At 53.4% G+C, this 16,787-nt stretch overlaps 1 protein-coding gene across 2 annotated transcripts in view; it reads right to left on the bottom strand.

The window, feature by feature from the left end:
- The window catches only part of ETS1 (ETS proto-oncogene 1, transcription factor), a 303,023-nt gene extending 294,941 nt beyond the window's left edge, over positions 1 to 8,082 (bottom strand). The window contains exon 1 of one of the 2 annotated variants that reach the window (XM_069614182.1): positions 7,976 to 8,082. Coding sequence is in view for 1 of the 2 variants with exons in the window: in XM_069614181.1 (XP_069470282.1) it covers positions 7,895 to 7,949 (55 nt within the window). In the remaining variant the exon portion in view is untranslated. Of the gene's footprint in view, positions 1 to 7,894 lie in introns of both variants that reach the window. The other variant, XM_069614181.1, reaches the window with a different exon arrangement.
- Positions 8,083 to 16,787: the final 8,705 nt, after the last annotated feature.

Here is a 16,787-nt window from a genome sequence, read left to right as displayed (position 1 = left end):
ATCCGACCCTAGTTACAAGAGTATTTGGTTCTAATTATAATTTTGTTGAGTTTGAACAGCCATATAAACACCTATATGTGTTTGTTATATGTATGTGTGTGAGGGACAGATACCTGTTCATATTCGAGTGTTTTCTTTTAGTACTTAGTTATATAGCCAGGGAAACCAGCGAAGCATTGATCACACCCTTACAAGTTAATGAAATGGCTTCTTGGGTAGAATCTCTATCAAGTTGTCCGCCTCGCCTTTCTGGCCCCTCACAGTGACCCTCTGCGCATTCAACAGGGCAACAATTATTGACAACTTAAGGACTTTTGAAAGAAGTTCCCCCTTCCCGCTCATAAGTGTTAAACTCTAGGACTTAATCGCCCTCAATAGCACACTGCACATGATTCAAAGAAATGTTTTGAGGTGGAAGGAGGGATCCTTGCGGGGCGAGAAGCACAGAGCCGGAAGTGCAATTCCACACTAGTGCAGAGTGTGAAAGCTCTCTGGAAAGCACATGTAGAAACCAATTACAGCTCATTTTTCACAAACTCTAGCGATTCCGGCTCTAACCAACAAAATGGGGGACTATTATCCCAGAACACCCATTACAACTTTCCAAGTACACAACCTACATTAATGTACATGTACAGTTCGCCCCATTTCACCCTCGGCCTCCCACACAATGATGTGCAGAAAGCCACAATGTGACCGTCCTTCGTGTGACATTCGCTTAACAAGCAATGGTGACAGATCAAAGCAATTGGAGATGTCCAACACTCAAAATCCCCCAAGGACCAGCACAGCTTGAAGACCCATCCGTTGGCCCAAATCGCCCACACAAACCACCAGAGAAGACCTCAAGAGATCCTGTAAATACAGCCCAATCCCACGGACCCCAAACCACAATTTCCCACCACTCTGAAGTCTCTCAAAACGTTCAGCCGCTGCCTCGTCCCGAGCAAAGCAAAAGACTGGACCCTGGCCCTTCGTGCGTCTAGCCACACACTGCAGGCCCCTGCACCGCCCAGGCAGCTCGAAGCCATTCTCCAACCCACCCTCTCTTGCATGAACCCCATCCCATCTGCCGAGGGGGCATATGCTATCCAGATGTTTGGGACTGCAACTCCCAATAGCTATAACCATCAGGGCTAATGGGAGGGATCATGGGAGTCGTAGTCCAAAACATCTGGAGAGCCATGTAACGGAGACCCCAATACACCACACAAAAACAGCAGTCCATTTTTTTTCTCATTAAGGCACACAAAACCTACATTTTCGCAAAGTACCAAGTGATTTTTTATTTTTATTTTAATGTTCGCGTATTACGGCGTGAGCACAATGTGCATCGGCTCTTTCCATGCATAGGACCTCCATGCGTGATGCATCTATTCTTCATGCATGTGTGCGCGTGTGCGCTTTAAAGGACGCCACCGACGTGTCCATGGAACGCCCTACCCGGAAGCGTCTGGCACTGGCAGGGCAGCGGCCCTGCTGGTGACGGGGCATCCTTCCTGGCGTATTTCAATCAACTGCTCACTGAGACGGCTTCGTGACAACTCGGCGTCCTGTGCCCCCAGAGAAGGGGGTGGGGGCATCTGCTCGGATGTCCAGGTCACTGCCGGGTCCCATGTTTTAGCGATATTGTTGGGAAGGTTTGGGAAGTGGGGGTCTTCACTGCCACTGTCCTTTGCATTGTTCTGCTGGAGTCCGGCGTCCTGTGATTTTGCACACGGGTAAGCAAGACGTGCACAGCAGTGCTACCAACAGTGTTTTAAGTACAAGAACTATAAGGACTTAGAGACATATAACTCACTTACCCAAAAGCTCAAATTTCTGAACACTTAACTCAAAAATCCACACAACCACCCTTTCGCACAGCAAACTGCACGCACTTCACCACACCGCAAAAACAAACACATAACTTGCACCAACAGCACACGAGGACTCACATCGATCCGATATTCACACCCAAGCTCAGCACACAGTGAAAACCGAACTGGAGCTGCCAACAGGACACCACCTTCTCACTTTCCTACCCCTTCTTCACCAGATTAACGCCCCCCCACCCCCCACCCCCCACACCCCTGCCTTCTTGTTTGCAGATCAGCATGAGCGCTGGGGACCAATTCAGTTGGTGATGCGCTACAAATACCTTTAACATTAACAAGTGACAAGGGAAATGACCCGTGGCTCATCAAGGGGCGTGGCTACCAACACAGGGCTCATCTAGGGGGCGTGACCTACCGTTAGGCCATGCTCTCTTGACAGGCCCCGGTTTAATGGGCTACAGGCAGCCCTTTGCAGAGATCAGTACCCTCTCCCCCTGGGGGAGTCCAATTAAGGATGTCTGGCAGGGGACAGTGCCACATGTTTTCAGCCTTAATGGTGGCGCTGCCCTTCGCCAGTCATTCCTTTAGTTAAAGGATACCTGGCGAGAGGCAGCATCACCATTAAGGCAGAAAGGGTGAGGATGCGGTAAGCCGAGGCATTTTTTCCTAAAGCCTGAAGCTCCTGCGAATGAGCGGGAGCTTCAAGCTTTAGAAAAAAAGGTCTCTGCTTCCTGTGGCCTCACCCTTTCTTCAATAATGGTGGCACTGTCCCACAGGCATCTCTCAGTTAAAGGGATGTCTCGCAGGTGCTGGTGCCACCATTACGTAGAAAAAGCCTTTTTTTGTAAAGCCTGAAGCTTCAGCCTTTAGAAAAAAAAGGCCACAGTATGGCCCCCGTCTCAGAGCCATATTTCTGAGCCTGCCGGGGCTCTGTCCTGGATACCCCCAGCCCACTTAAAGCCCTGGCTACCGAGCAGTTTCATAATATGCACAACCTTCCAAGAATAAAAATATATACCTTCTTATATATGTATGCAATAACTGGTTAACTTCATTCCAATGGAGCGCTGGCTCAGAATGGTTCTGTATTATGAAGGTGAATTGGGTAAAATGTTGCTGGTCAGCCTGCTAAAGGGCTAGAGGAACTTCTGCTTTCCAGACCGCAGAGTGGTATTTTAGAAGAAAGAGGAGGCATCAATGCTCACTTCCGTTCACTTGTGCTTAACTGTCAATTCTAACTACCCCCACCCCCAATATACATACATTGAATTGAGAAGCTGCCAGTGGATTGAACGGAAAACCAGAGCGCCATACAAAAGGGATAGCATATTCGAGATATTAAGAGCACAGAACTCTCTCCAATCACAGTGCTGTTTCAATTCTCGGAAATGGACTGGATAATAATGCCACGCTCCCCGACCAATCACGGGGCCAAAAGGTTCAGGCACTGTGATTGGCTGGAATGCCTGTTGATCTAACAGTTCCATTCCACATCCAATATTTGTCAAGCCACAGGACAGAGCAAAGTATGCAAAATACTGTGGATCTCATCAAGACTTGGGCGGTATCCCCACTGAGATACCGCCCAACTTTATTTGAGTTACTGTCACCTGCCCAGTGGAATTACCACTGGATCACAGGTTGGGCAGTAAATGTTATTCCCCATTCCCCATTGCGTCCATTGGACCCAATGGGGAATATTCGGCACAATTACCGCTGGCGGTATTACTGCGCAGTCATTGCGCCTACAATCAGCATTTTTCAGGTGTTTTTACCCCCAGCTCTGAGCTTGGGGTAAACACTGTATACTAATGATTGGGGCAGACCCTTAAATGCAGCAGTAACTCAGTCACCACCGCATTTAAGGGCTACCGTTCAACTCGTGAGGAGTCCCAGTGTATTTGTGTCTAGTGGTCATGGAATAATTCACATGGATTCTATGCCATTACGCCAGGGAATCAATGTTCCGCTAACTAGATGAGGAGGGGGAATTGGTGCAAGGGAGAGGGGTGTACGAACTGGTAACGGTCCACCAGCACAAGGGAACAGCCCAACTGAAATAAGCACTATTAGTAATTCCTCCAGGTGTTTATTGACACTAGCCCACTGGCAAAATGTCCGAAGAGCTAATGATTGTGATTTAAGGGTTTTGTTTGGTACACATCTCCGCAGGAGTAGCACAAACCTGCTTACCCAAGAAAAGCTACAAAACAAGATGGCCGCCATGAAAACAGTGAAGAGCTCCTTTTCTCTTTCCATGGTGGACAGTAGTAGTTTAGGTTTTGCTTAAGGACTATGCATGAATGTATTCCCAAAAATACTCGAACGAATAAACAATGCATTACCCACAGGAAAGAAAAGAACTTTCTGACTGTTACAGTTTTAAGTGGAGGTCTCTCCAAGTGACTGCATGAATCACACCTGGGCGCCATGTTTCCCACTGAACGGTTTGTCTTCAGGCAGAATTGCAATGGCCTCGGATCTGTGAAGACAGGACGTGATTTGACCACTTGCTGTTCTTGGCGCAGCTGTGGCTGGCCCTAGAGTTCATTAACCCCTGCCGTGCATTTCACAGTTATGGGAACCCACTGGAGTGGTGCAGCTTATTCTGCAGGGAAGAAGTTTAGCCAGCACACATGAACCCGCAAAGCGCCCGTCCGGAGCTCTTTTCTTTGAAAGGCGCATGTATGTGAGGGGCGTCACGGGAGTGGTCGCCCTGACATCTGCAGAGCTGCAGGCTGCAGACCCCTGGTTTCAATGATATCTGAATAATAAAAGCAGAAGTACTTTGGGGAAGGTAAATTGGGAGTTTTCTGGCTCGGACTTGATGGTTCGTCGCTCCAACGTAGGCACATGTGGGGGGGGGGTGTCACGTTCTTCGCTACAGCCATCAAACAACAAAACTCTGCACCACCACAACCAATTTACATACCCCTGTGCCACCCGAGCCAACACTAAGGGGGAGCAAGGCTACCTTTGGACACAATGGGCCTGATTCACAGAATGTTTTCATATGGGATTGTGCCATTATAAAGTGCTTTTCTGAATCAGGCCCAATGCCTCTATGCGCTCGACAGAGAGCAGCTAGAGACGGCCCAGCACACGGTACCCCTATGCCAGGACAGCAGCCAAACTATCCTCTATCCACTAACCCACCTCTCTTCCTCATCTGCAGGGGGAGGGCGCCCGGAGACCGTGCAAAGTACGTCATGGCGCGGAATACTCCCCCTCGCATCACATGAGAGCTTGCCTGGAGAGCGCTCTCCATTTTGCAGAGTATACTAATGATTGTGGGGTGCGCATGTGTCATTCCAGAACTCACAGGAATGCGATACGCAGGCATCAGAGCAGACCAGCGCTGGTCATTGGGTCGGCTCTCGCCGGATCCGAGATCCGGCACCAGATGTGTAGCCGGATCTCGGGATCCGGCCAGAGTCAGCCCCCAAACCCATGCTCTGCGCTGGGTTAATAAAAAAAAAAAAGAGAGTGCGCCCTCGACGGCGGAGTGCGGAGCAGCTCCTTGCCGAGCCCGCGATCTAATCTGCCCTGTACTCTGTGTGCACTGTGCCCTTCTTGCACAGGGTAGATTAGATCTCTGAGCCCCCACCTTGGTGGGCTCGGAGTCTAATCTGCCCCACGGTGCAAGCGGACTGTGCACAATGCACAGAGCATTTCTGTTATTTTGTACTCTCTGCTCGGGTGCTTTCATTTTCATTGTGCACCCGTTTCCTTTGTCTCTCTGGTGCTTATTCTTAGTTGGTTATACTTAAGAACAAACACCAGAGAGACCCACAGAGCCGGCACACATTCTAATCTGACCTCTATAAAATGCAGCACATCAGATACGTTATATATCATGTGATGTGCTGCATTTTTTAGAGGCCAGATTTTAATGTGTGCTGACTCTGGTGACCCTGTGCATTTTGTCTTGTTTAGGTTCGTGCACGGAGTTAAATTGTGGTTTGTGAGTGATGCTGTGGGCAAATGTTATGCGTCTGCATACTGGCTGCCAGGGTTGGACTGGGGCATAAACTGGTCTCGGCTCCAATGCAAAAGTGGTGCCCACTTGCACATGGCCATCCATTCCCTTTGTGCCAGAATATTTGATATTGTTGTTTTAATCTATTATTTTAGACATTTCCTTTGATCGAGGTCAACTGCCAGCTCTGCCCCCTCTAAGCCCCGCCTCCTCGGACACCGCCCCCCCCCCCTCCCCTCCCCTTGTGGGATCCCCCACCAACTATTTTCCATTTCCACCACTGGAGCAGACAACAAGGACAAGAGTTGGAAATATGTTAGCGAACTCTGTCACGTTGCATGTGACACAATGCATGCATGGGGGGGTGGGGGTATACAGTGGGAGGGGAGCTCGCACTAATAAAAGCCCTTGCCCAGAAGCGGCTTCGCAGCAGAATACTCCCGTACAACCCATTGGCGATTAATCGAACCCCATAATCGATGCACCAGGAGAACGGCAAAGCAGAGGAGAGTTCGCGCTTGAGTTCTCCTGTTGCTTATGTCAAAGGGAAGGGATGGGGACAGGGGAGAGGGGCTCCTGCATTTAGAGGGATCAAAAGGAATGCCAGAGTTGCTGACATATCATTATGGCTTCTTGGCGCTATACATGACAGGCACATGGTCGATGCATTGAGGGATGCGTCCCAATTCAAAAGCCTCGAGAAGAATGGATTTGGGAGTTTCTCTTACAAATAATTCGAGCCTGCGGTCAGCATAAGGAGCACAGCTGCCTGCTTGAGGTGCATTAACCCGCTGAGTATGGTAACACATGATATGAGCACGTAACCATTCAAGAGCGCCAAGACTTCATTACAGTGGCTGATAAAGGGACTTCCGCTTTGGAGTCGCCTCGCCTATGCATTCATCGCACTGATCGGAAGCTGCAATGGTCCCATTGCCAGCGCCTCGAAGGGACTGCAGCGCGATTGTGGCGCCTTGCAACACTTCCAATTAACATCAAAAGTACATCGCGCGCGGCTACCCAGAAACACGAAGGGTCAGAGGCAAGATGTCAAGCAGAATGCAATATATTTTCTAAATAAATAAACACTTTTCCCATTGACCATTGGACGGGCAGTATTAGTGTTTGCCTCGTTATAGAAAGCAATCGAACAGGTGTGTTTTTCATACAACATGGATGTCATTAGAGCATTTTAACAGTGTGATATTTACATAACCCCCACATGACAATTCTAAGTTACTTTGCGCAGTGCTTCGTAGCAGAGCGCCCTCATGTATGCCACGGAGACAGCGGCTCTCAAGGTGCCCCCGCCCCCCACATGTTGCCTGCTTCCTTTGAAGCACTGCCTTGTGTGCCCCATTTCTCTCTAGCTGTTTTTCTGCACTGCTTGCCAAGCCTGCAACTAACCAACCTTGAAAACGTGTGAGATAGCTCCGTGGGTTGTACGCCTGCTACTGAGATCTGTTTGCGGGCCACTTCTAAGCTCCTCAGCCTTTCACCCTTCTAAGGTGGATACAATGAGTACAGTAGCGCCTGTTATGTACAGCGCATTGAAGCTGTACGGCTGCTGCAGTGTGTGCTAGATGCATAACGTTATAATGTATACTTCTAATGACTAGACTTGCTGCTCTTTGTGTGTTTCTGCCCACGGTGTTGTGGTCCGAGGGCTGCATATTATTAACCCATTAAAGAGAAAGGAGTCAGATGTAAAATATCCCCATCCAGGGCCCCATGGGGGTGTTGGGGAACAGGTATAAGTATAACGCATGCCAATGTGAAGAAAGGGGTCGAAGCCACAGGGCAGTGCAGTGTAGCGGGGGCGGGGATTGCGCAACCACGCGGAGGTGTGATAGCCGAGGCAGGGGGCGATGCGCACTCCGCCGCAGTCGGGAAAAGTTAGCGGCTAAAGCCGGCTTCCTGTGACCTACATTCCGCTGCGCTTCTTAGAAAGAGGCGCCGGTATGAATCACCCTGCAGCACGCCTTGAGAACACACCTCACGGGTAGTACAATATTCACAGGGGCAAAAAAATACATTGCAATACTTCCCCCCCCTCACCCCCGATGTCCTATGGTGACAGCAAGAACCGAACGCAGACCTGTGCAAGACCCCGTCAGGGTCCTCCGCCCGTCACCTCCAGTCCCCGCATTCATACATATAAGGATGCTCGTGGCCTTACTGTGATGCCGTCTGTGGTCGAGTGGCTCCCAAACCGTCCACGCTTCCCCCAGGCTTTGCACCGACTACCTGCAGGGATGTGCTCCCCTTCCGAACTATACAGGATGCCGCTACCGCACTGCGTCTAATAGAAGCGCAGCCAGAAAAAAAGGAAGGGGCAGTGGCACTGGGAGCCGCGAACTGCCCGAGTCTGGTGGAGAGCTGATGTGGCCCCCACGTGTCGCTCCTGAAACAGGGGGAGGCGTGGCACGGCACTACACAGACTCTGATCTCGACAATGGGGGAGTCATGGAGAGAGACGTGCGTGTGCAGAGCGCCGCGTGTGATCTCCGGCAACAAGGGCCTGTGGATGCCGACGTCTGGACTCTGAGGACCTTGCTCTGTTTCAGCTCCGATGTCTGAGGTTACAGATGCGCATGTGGACACCATTCCATGGCGTTATATATGTGTACGGGCAGTATATACATTCTGGATATTTGAGCTGTGTTTCTGGGTTTGCAGCATTTCAATACCTGGGAGCATGTGTGTGCGCGTATATGGTGGGCAGGCAGTATTTTGATTCTGATATCTGGCATTATATAATGCAGGAGCTATTTATGCAGACACCATCCATGCAGGGAATTCTTCTCACCCCCAATCAGAAGGGCCACACAAATACTCCTTTCCGGTGCAATCTGGTCCTGCTTGTGCCGCAGGGCCTCACCTCTGCACCACAGATAAGCCAGGAAGCAGCTGGGGGGCAGAAAGAATACACGTGTATTAAAGAATAGGACAATTCATGTTGGTACACAATCACAAGTCAGGCCCCCTCACTCCATGGCCCAAATGCTTTTCCTTCCAAGTAATTATTTTTTCCACAAATTGAAAACACTAGTTGGTTCAGTATTACACAGCTCACAAACTGTTTAGCCCCACAACATGTACAGTCACAAGATTTTGCGTGGGGTTCACTTTTAATAGCAGGTAGCACCTTGAAACATGACAAGATCATAAGCTCAACACCCTATGTGAGGTTAATTTAAATAAACGCTTTTCTATTGATATGATATGATACGATTGTTTATTTATATAGCGCCTATACACAATGTGTTTCACAGCGCTTCAAGGCAAGGGAGGTAGCAAGGGAACATACAATGACATTCTTACAGGCCATGAACAGTAAGGATGTGAAATTAACTATCGTACTTGGCCTGACGACATTTCAGTTAGTGCAAGAGCTAAGACATAGATAAGGAAGGGAGGGGGAGAGTGGGAAGGAAATGGAAACAGACAGGCGACTACCGTACTAGGCCTGACGACATTTCTGGTAGAGCCAGAGAAAAACACAAGGTGAGGGAGAGGGGTGCAGAAAGGGTGGCAAAAACAATTTCACACATGCAGCGCTCTGCCCTTTTAATCTCCATGTGCACTTGGAAAAGTTTGCAGTTTTTTTTTAACTTAATCACATGTAAAAAAAACATATTTTGACTGGTGCTGCGCTCTTAGCAATGCTGGCAGTCTTACCGCACAATAAGATTTTCGGAACAAACACGTTTTATTTATATTTGAAGCCATTTTCTTTCCCCACTATGCAAGGCAAGTTCTCCCTTCTCTCAGGAGCCACCTTCTCACTTCCAGTAGGAGGTGTGCCTTTAAATCCGCGACGCCACTCTGTTTCACTGTGGGAACATACTGTTCTGTCCCAGCACACAAAAGCCCAGGTACTCAACTGATCCTGTGAAACCCTCTGCTTTAAGGTAGGGTTCAGGGGAAAGGAAAGCAGTCGAGAATTTCGTTTTTAATGCACCCCACCCTTTAGGGAATTTTGGGGTTGGCAAACATAAATAAGAGTGCCCAATTACTTTAAACACTACATTTGTATCCACACGGGAAGCAATGCTATTAATTCAGAATTTCAACAAAATCACCCTATTTAATTCAGCTTTAGGGAAATTCATTAAATTATTTGATAAGAAAATGCTGGGGTTCACCTTGGGCTGCAACCCAATCAAAAATGAGAACACTCAAACAGATCCCCACAAGACTTGGTTTCATTGGGCACTGTTTACATATATAACATAGCCCTGTGCTTTTGTGCTCAGGGAAGTCCTCAAGGCTTCTGGATGCTCAGTGGAAACATCAGGACTTGGTTAGAGCCCTCTACGGGTTCAGTCAATAATGGCCCCCTGCACTAATGCTTTTATTTGCTTCTCCTTGTCTAAATCCCAGCTTCTGTCTCTGTGTCTGCTTAACTCCAAGTCCTGTCTCCCAGGCAATGTTATTTTTCCAGCAATTCTGCAGTAGTCCCACTGCAATGAAAATCAGGCGTTCCTCCCCATTCCCGTTGTGTCTCTGTTTGAATGTTTCAACACTCCCACGAAAATGTCTACACGACATTCATTTAGATTGGACAATTATTTTCCATTCCATTATTCAAAGCAGAACCTCTTTTCTTTCAATGCCCCCCCCCTAGTTTACCATGCTAAACCTTGGGAGGGGCAGGTCCTCCCACCTGAAGTTAACTTTTCTACACATTTCAATTTTGCACTTAAAACTACATGACAAAAATGTGTAATTTATAGTTCAGCATATATATATATATATATATATATATATATATATATATATATATATATATATCATTTAAAAAAGTTGTTAAACGGACGTTATGGTTAAGTTGCACTAATAAAAAGCTGTGAATTTCAATGAAAAGACTGTCTTAAAAGTTGTTTTTGGTTACAAGTAAAACCGAAACCCCTCAGAAATTCACAAATTATGGTAAGCTAAGCAGCCAGACCTAGCGCCACCACCGTGCACTGCTAAGACTAGCACCCAGTACATGAAAGATGACATCACAAATGTCATGGAGGATATCACTGATTACATCACATATTACAATAATGTTTATGAACAGTCCCAAAAAGGGGTAATGTTTATAATGTTGGTAACAAGATGTCAGGGGTGATTGAGAGATCTATCATAAACTACTTAGTGGCCGATTCATGGAACAAACGTGCGCCGAAAATCTTGGCGCAAGCAGGCGCAAGCGCAAAAAAACAGGCGCACGCGTGCGATTCATGGAAGTCCCTGCGCGTGTTTACCTCGGGATGTGCGCCAAACCCGTGCATGGCGCACAAGTCACTGCAACATCCCGAAAGGCGTGCGCGACGCGCACAGTGAAAGCGCTCAACCTCGGCGCATACACCAGAAAGTGGGCGGGACACAGGGCGTAACGCGCGGAATGGGGAACAACGCGCGAAAATAAGGGCGTAACTGGGGATGTACTGCAGGGAAGCAAACGGAACGCCCACACGCACTCGAACCACACGTATTCATGGAATCGAATAGGGCAAAGCCACGCATAGCCAAAGACACGCACAAGCCGAAACACGTCCGCCACACGAAGGCAGGCGGTAGAGTCCCTGTGCATTACAAAAGTGGCAACATACAGCAATTGGGCCTGTGCGAGCCGGGCACGTGTATTTCGGGGGTGCGCGGGAAGTTACACACGCGATTGAGCGGGTCACGTGTATTTCGGGGGTGCGCGGGAAGTTACACAAGCGATTGAGCGGGGTACGTGTATTTCGGGGGTGCGCGGGAAGTTACACACGTGATTGAGCGGGGTACGTGTATTTCGGGGGTGCGCGGGAAGTTACACACGCGATTGAGCGGGGTATGTGTATTTCGGGGGTGCGCGGGAAGTTACACACGCGATTGAGCGGGGTACGTGTATTTCGGGGGTGCGCGGGAAGTTACACACGCAATCTCATCAGGGTACGTGTATTTCAGGGTGCGGGGGAAGTATCAAACGCAACATCAGCAGGGTACGTGTATTCCAGGGGTGCGCGGGAAGTTCCACACGCAATTCCATCAGGGTACGTGTATTACAGGGGTGCGCGGGAAGTTCCACACGCAATCTCATCAGGGTACGTGTATTACAGGGGTGCGCGGGGAGAACCACACGTGAATTGCACGTGTGAGTCCTCCCAGGTGTTCCCTCTACACCCTCCACGGCCCCTGCAGGTGGCTCACACCACAGGGGCCTACCCTGCACATGTCCTGCAGGCACCCCATCCACCATGGCCATGCCCCCCAGCCAACCCACAAGTCAACTTGCACTACTGCCCACCAACGCATGTCCCCCTGCACCCCCAGCCACCAGGGGCACCCTCCACCAGGCCCCCACCCATGTCTCCCACCACCTCCCAGCAGTGCAGGGGCACCCTCCACCAGGCCCCCACCCATGTCCAACTCATGTTCCCCACCCCCCTACACCCCAGCACTGTGGGGCACCTGCCAGCAGGCCCCCACCCATGTCTCCCACCACCCACACCCCCCAGCAGTGCAGGGGCACCCACCACCAGGCCCCCACCCATGTCTCCCAGCACCCCCACCCCCCAGCCACCAGGGGCAGCCTCCACCAGGCCCCCACCCATGTCTCCCACCACCCCCACCCCCCAGCAGTGCAGGGGCACCCTCCACCAGGCCCCCACCCATGTCTCCCACCACCCCACCCCCCAGCAGTGCAGGGGCACCCTCCACCAGGCCCCCACCCATGTCTCCCACCACCCCTACCCCCCAGCACTGTGGGGCACCTGCCAGCAGGCCCCCACCCATGTCCAACTCATGTTCCCCACCCCCCAGCACTGTGGGGCACCTGCCAGCAGGCCCCCGCCCATGTCCAACTCATGTCATCACCCCCCCACCCCCCAGCACTGTGGGGCACGTGCCAGCAGGCCCCCACCCATGTCCAACTCATGTTCCCCACCACCCTCACCCCCCAGCACTGTGGGGCACCTGCCAGCAGGCCCCCACCCATGTGCAACTCATGTCTCCCACCACCCCCTGCCCCCAGCAGTGCGGGTCACCCTCCACCAGGCCCCCACCCATGTCTCCCACCACCCCACCCCCCAGCAGTGCAGGGGCACCCTCCACCAGGCCCCCACCCATGTCTCCCACCACCCCCAACCCCCAGCCACCAGGGGCAGCCTCCACCAGGCCCCCACCCATGTCTCCCACCACCCCCACCCCCCAGCCACCAGGGGCAGCCTCCACCAGGCCCCCACCCATGTCTCCCACCACCCCACCCCCCAGCACTGTGGGGCTCCTGCCAGCAGGCCCCCACCCATGTGCAACTCATGTTCCCCACCCCCCCCACCCCCTGCACTGTGGGGCACCTGCCAGCAGGCCCCCACCCATGTCCAACTCATGTCATCACCCCCCAGCACTGTGGAGCACCTGCCAGCAGGCCCCCACCCATGTCCAACTCATGTTCCCCACCACCCCCACCCCCCAGCACGGTGGGGCACCTGCCAGCAGGCCCCCACCCATGTGCAACTCATGTCTCCCACCACCCCCACCCCCCAGCAGTGCAGGAGCACCCACCACCAGGCCCCCACCCATGTCTCCCAACACCCCCACCCCCCAGCCACCAGGGGCGGCCTCCACCAGGCCCCCAACCATGTCTCCCACCACCCCCACCCCCCAGCAGTGCAGGGGCACCCTCCACCAGGCCCCCACCCATGTCTCCCACGACCCCCACCCCCCAGCCACCAGGGGCAGCCTCGACCAGGCCCCCACCCATGTCACCCACCACCCCCACCCCCCAGCAGTGCAGGGGCACCCTCCACCAGGCCCCCACCCATGTCTCCCACCACCCCCACCCCCCAGCAGTGCAGGGGCACCCTCCACCAGGCCCCCACCCATGTCTCCCACCACCCCCACCCCCCAGCAGTGCAGGGGCACCCTCCACCAGGCCCCCACCCATGTCTCCCACGACCCCCACCCCCCAGCCACCAGGGGCAGCCTCGACCGGGCCCCCACCCATGTCTCCCACCACCCCCACCCCCCAGCACTGTGGGGCACCTGCCAGCAGGCCCCCACCCATGTCCAACTCATGTTCCCCACCCCCCACCCCCCAACACTGTGGGGCACCTGCCAGCAGGCCCCCACTAATGTCCAACTCATGTACCCCTGCACCCCCACCCCCCAACACTGTGGGGCACCTGCCAGCAGGCCCCCACCCATGTCTCCCACCGCCCCCACCCCCCAGCAGTGTAGGGGCACACACCACCAGGCCCCCACCCATGTCTCCCACCCACCCACCCCCAGCACTGTGGGGCACCTGCCAGCAGGCCCCCACCCATGTCTCCCACCACCCCCACCCCCCAGCAGTGCAGGGGCACCCACCACCAGGCCCCCACCCATGTCTCCCAGCACCCCCACCCCCCAGCCACCAGGGGCAGCCTCCACCAGGCCCCCACCCATGTCTCCCACCACCCCCACCCCCCAGCAGTGCAGGGGCACCCTCCACCAGGCCCCCACCCATGTCTCCCACCCACCCACCCCCAGCACTGTGGGGCACCTGCCAGCAGGCCCCCACCCATGTCTCCCACCACCCCCACCCCCCAGCAGTGCAGGGGCACCCACCACCAGGCCCCCACCCATGTCTCCCAGCACCCCCACCCCCCAGCCACCAGCGGCAGCCTCCTCCAGGCCCCACCCATGTCTCCCAGCACCCCCACCCCCCAGCAGTGCAGGGGCACCCACCCATGTCTCCCAGCACCCCCACCCCCCAGCCACCAGGGGCAGCCTCCACCAGGCCCCCACCCATGTCTCCCACCACCCCCACCCCCCAGCAGTGCAGGGGCACCCTCCACCAGGCCCCCACCCATGTCTCACACCACCCCCACCCCCCAGCAGTGCAGGGGCACCCTCCACCAGGCCCCCACCCATGTGCAACTCATGTCTCCCACCCCTCCAACCCCCCAGCACTGTGGGGCACCTGCCAGCAGGCCCCCACCCATGTCCAATTCATGTTCCCCACCACCCCCACCTCCCAGCACTGTGGGACACCTGCCAGCAGGCCCCCACCCATGTCCAACTCATGTTCCCCAGCCAACTTGTCATCACAATCTAGATCCCTAGTCCCTATGGTCAGCCTCCAAATGCGAAACACCCACCCGAGTATTGCATCCACCCACTCATAATTGGCAATTACATGACAGAACACCAATTGCAAGTTGCGAAACAAACACATTTCCCTCACATACACCCAATGGGTGTTAGTGAATCTCAAAACCCATATCATGAAATGCATGAAACCAATGAGATGATACACCACATTGAAGTATGATAAAAAAATGTATTAAAGCAAACATAAATAGAATCAAAAATTAAGAAACATAAATGTGAATGTACAAAAATCAGAAGAAGCATGTCTGTGAAAAAAAGCAAAACCAAAAATCATATCCCAAAGTAATGGTGTCCAAAGTCACTGTCCACAAAACAAAATCCAATGGGAAATAAAAAAGAAAGCCATTGCTCCATGGTTAAATTGTGAAAGAAAAATACAATCCAACAGTGAACTATGTACATGGGAACAAGCCAGGGTCCATTATCCCAACAAAAGAAAGGAAACCTATCTAACTACACTAACTAATAAAATAAACTATATACAAAAATGTGGCCAATGTCCGAAAGGTCCAAATAAAATCCAAAAAAAATGAAACCTAACACTACCTACATAACTATGTACAAGGGCAGCGGGCTAGTTTGACGGCTCACTTGTGGATGTCCTGGGCCAGGGCATCATTGAACTCCTGCTCAATGTCCCGGAGGCGGTCCTCCTCCATGGCCCCGAGGGTCCGCAGGGCCGTCGACGTGTCCACCTCCAAACTCCTGCGGATTGCCTCGAGGCACTCGGCCCGCCTCAGGGCCCTCCGCATGGAGTTCTCCGCCCTGACCATTGTGAGCCGTGCCTCTTCCGCCCGCTGCCGCTCCGCATCTATGGCGTGGCCCAACCGCTGCCACACGGAAGACACTCTCTGTCCTGGGTCCTCCTGCCCTCCGGCCGATGCCTGCCCCTCCGATGTTGAAGGCCCCGAGCCTTCATGGCTCCCACCACGTTGCTGCTGCTGCTGTGCCTCTGCCCGTGCACTGCCTCCTGCTGCCTGCACATCCTCCGCCGGCTGGGGTGCAGTCGTTGATGTGGCCACCCCTGCTGGATGTCCGACTCCCGACTGTGGCAGGGATGCCGCCTCCAACAGCCTGGCCGCACCGTCAGAGGCAGCTCCACAGGGCACCCAGGTGACTGATGGGTGGGAAGATGGCACGGAGGACGACTGGCGCGTAGGGGGTCCAGTTGAGGAGGGGGTCGTAGCAAGCCCCATCATACGGAGGAATCCGGCCTGGGTGACCTGTCCCAGCAGGCTGACGTGGTCAACGAGCCATTCGAGATGACGTGCAGTCTCCTCATGAAAAGACTGCAGGTCACCTCGCATGGCCCGTTGACGCAACGCCACACCACTCAGAACAGGCTCAACCCAGACCCGGATAGCCACGTCCTCAGGCAGAGGAAGGCCAGTTGACGTGAGCTCATCCCCTGCCTGAAAACGGGTCTGGACGTAGGCATCCCTGCTGGTGCAAGATGATGCAGGGACAGGATCAGGGACAGGATTGCACACAGGCACCTCTGCGGCGGCCTGTGCTGCCTCCTGTCCCTGGTCCTGCACTGCACCACTAGCACCAGTGGGATCCCCACCTCCAGACCCCGTCTCTGTTGCTTGCACGGCCTCCTCCTCCACCAAACCCCCCACCAACCTGGATGACTCCGTGGCATCTTCCCCTGTTGGGCCGTGTGGGGTCCCAGCTGCCCCTTCTGCTGCCGAGGAGTCCAACTCCAACCTCTGCCTCTTGGACCTCCCCCCGGCAGCTGCGGCCTGGGACACGGCACCGGACTCCTCACTCCCTGATGAGATCACAACATGGGAGGGAAGCCGGGCCTTGCGTCTCCGGCTGGCGGTGGGATCCCCGCCGCTGTGCTCCACAGCACC

This window comes from Ambystoma mexicanum, chromosome 9, assembly GCF_040938575.1.
Source record: "Ambystoma mexicanum isolate Mex_15411 chromosome 9, UKY_AmexF1_1, whole genome shotgun sequence".
NCBI lineage: Eukaryota > Metazoa > Chordata > Amphibia > Caudata > Ambystomatidae > Ambystoma > Ambystoma mexicanum.
Note: the sequence above shows the minus strand (reverse complement) of the source record. Positions and strands in the feature narration are given on the sequence as shown.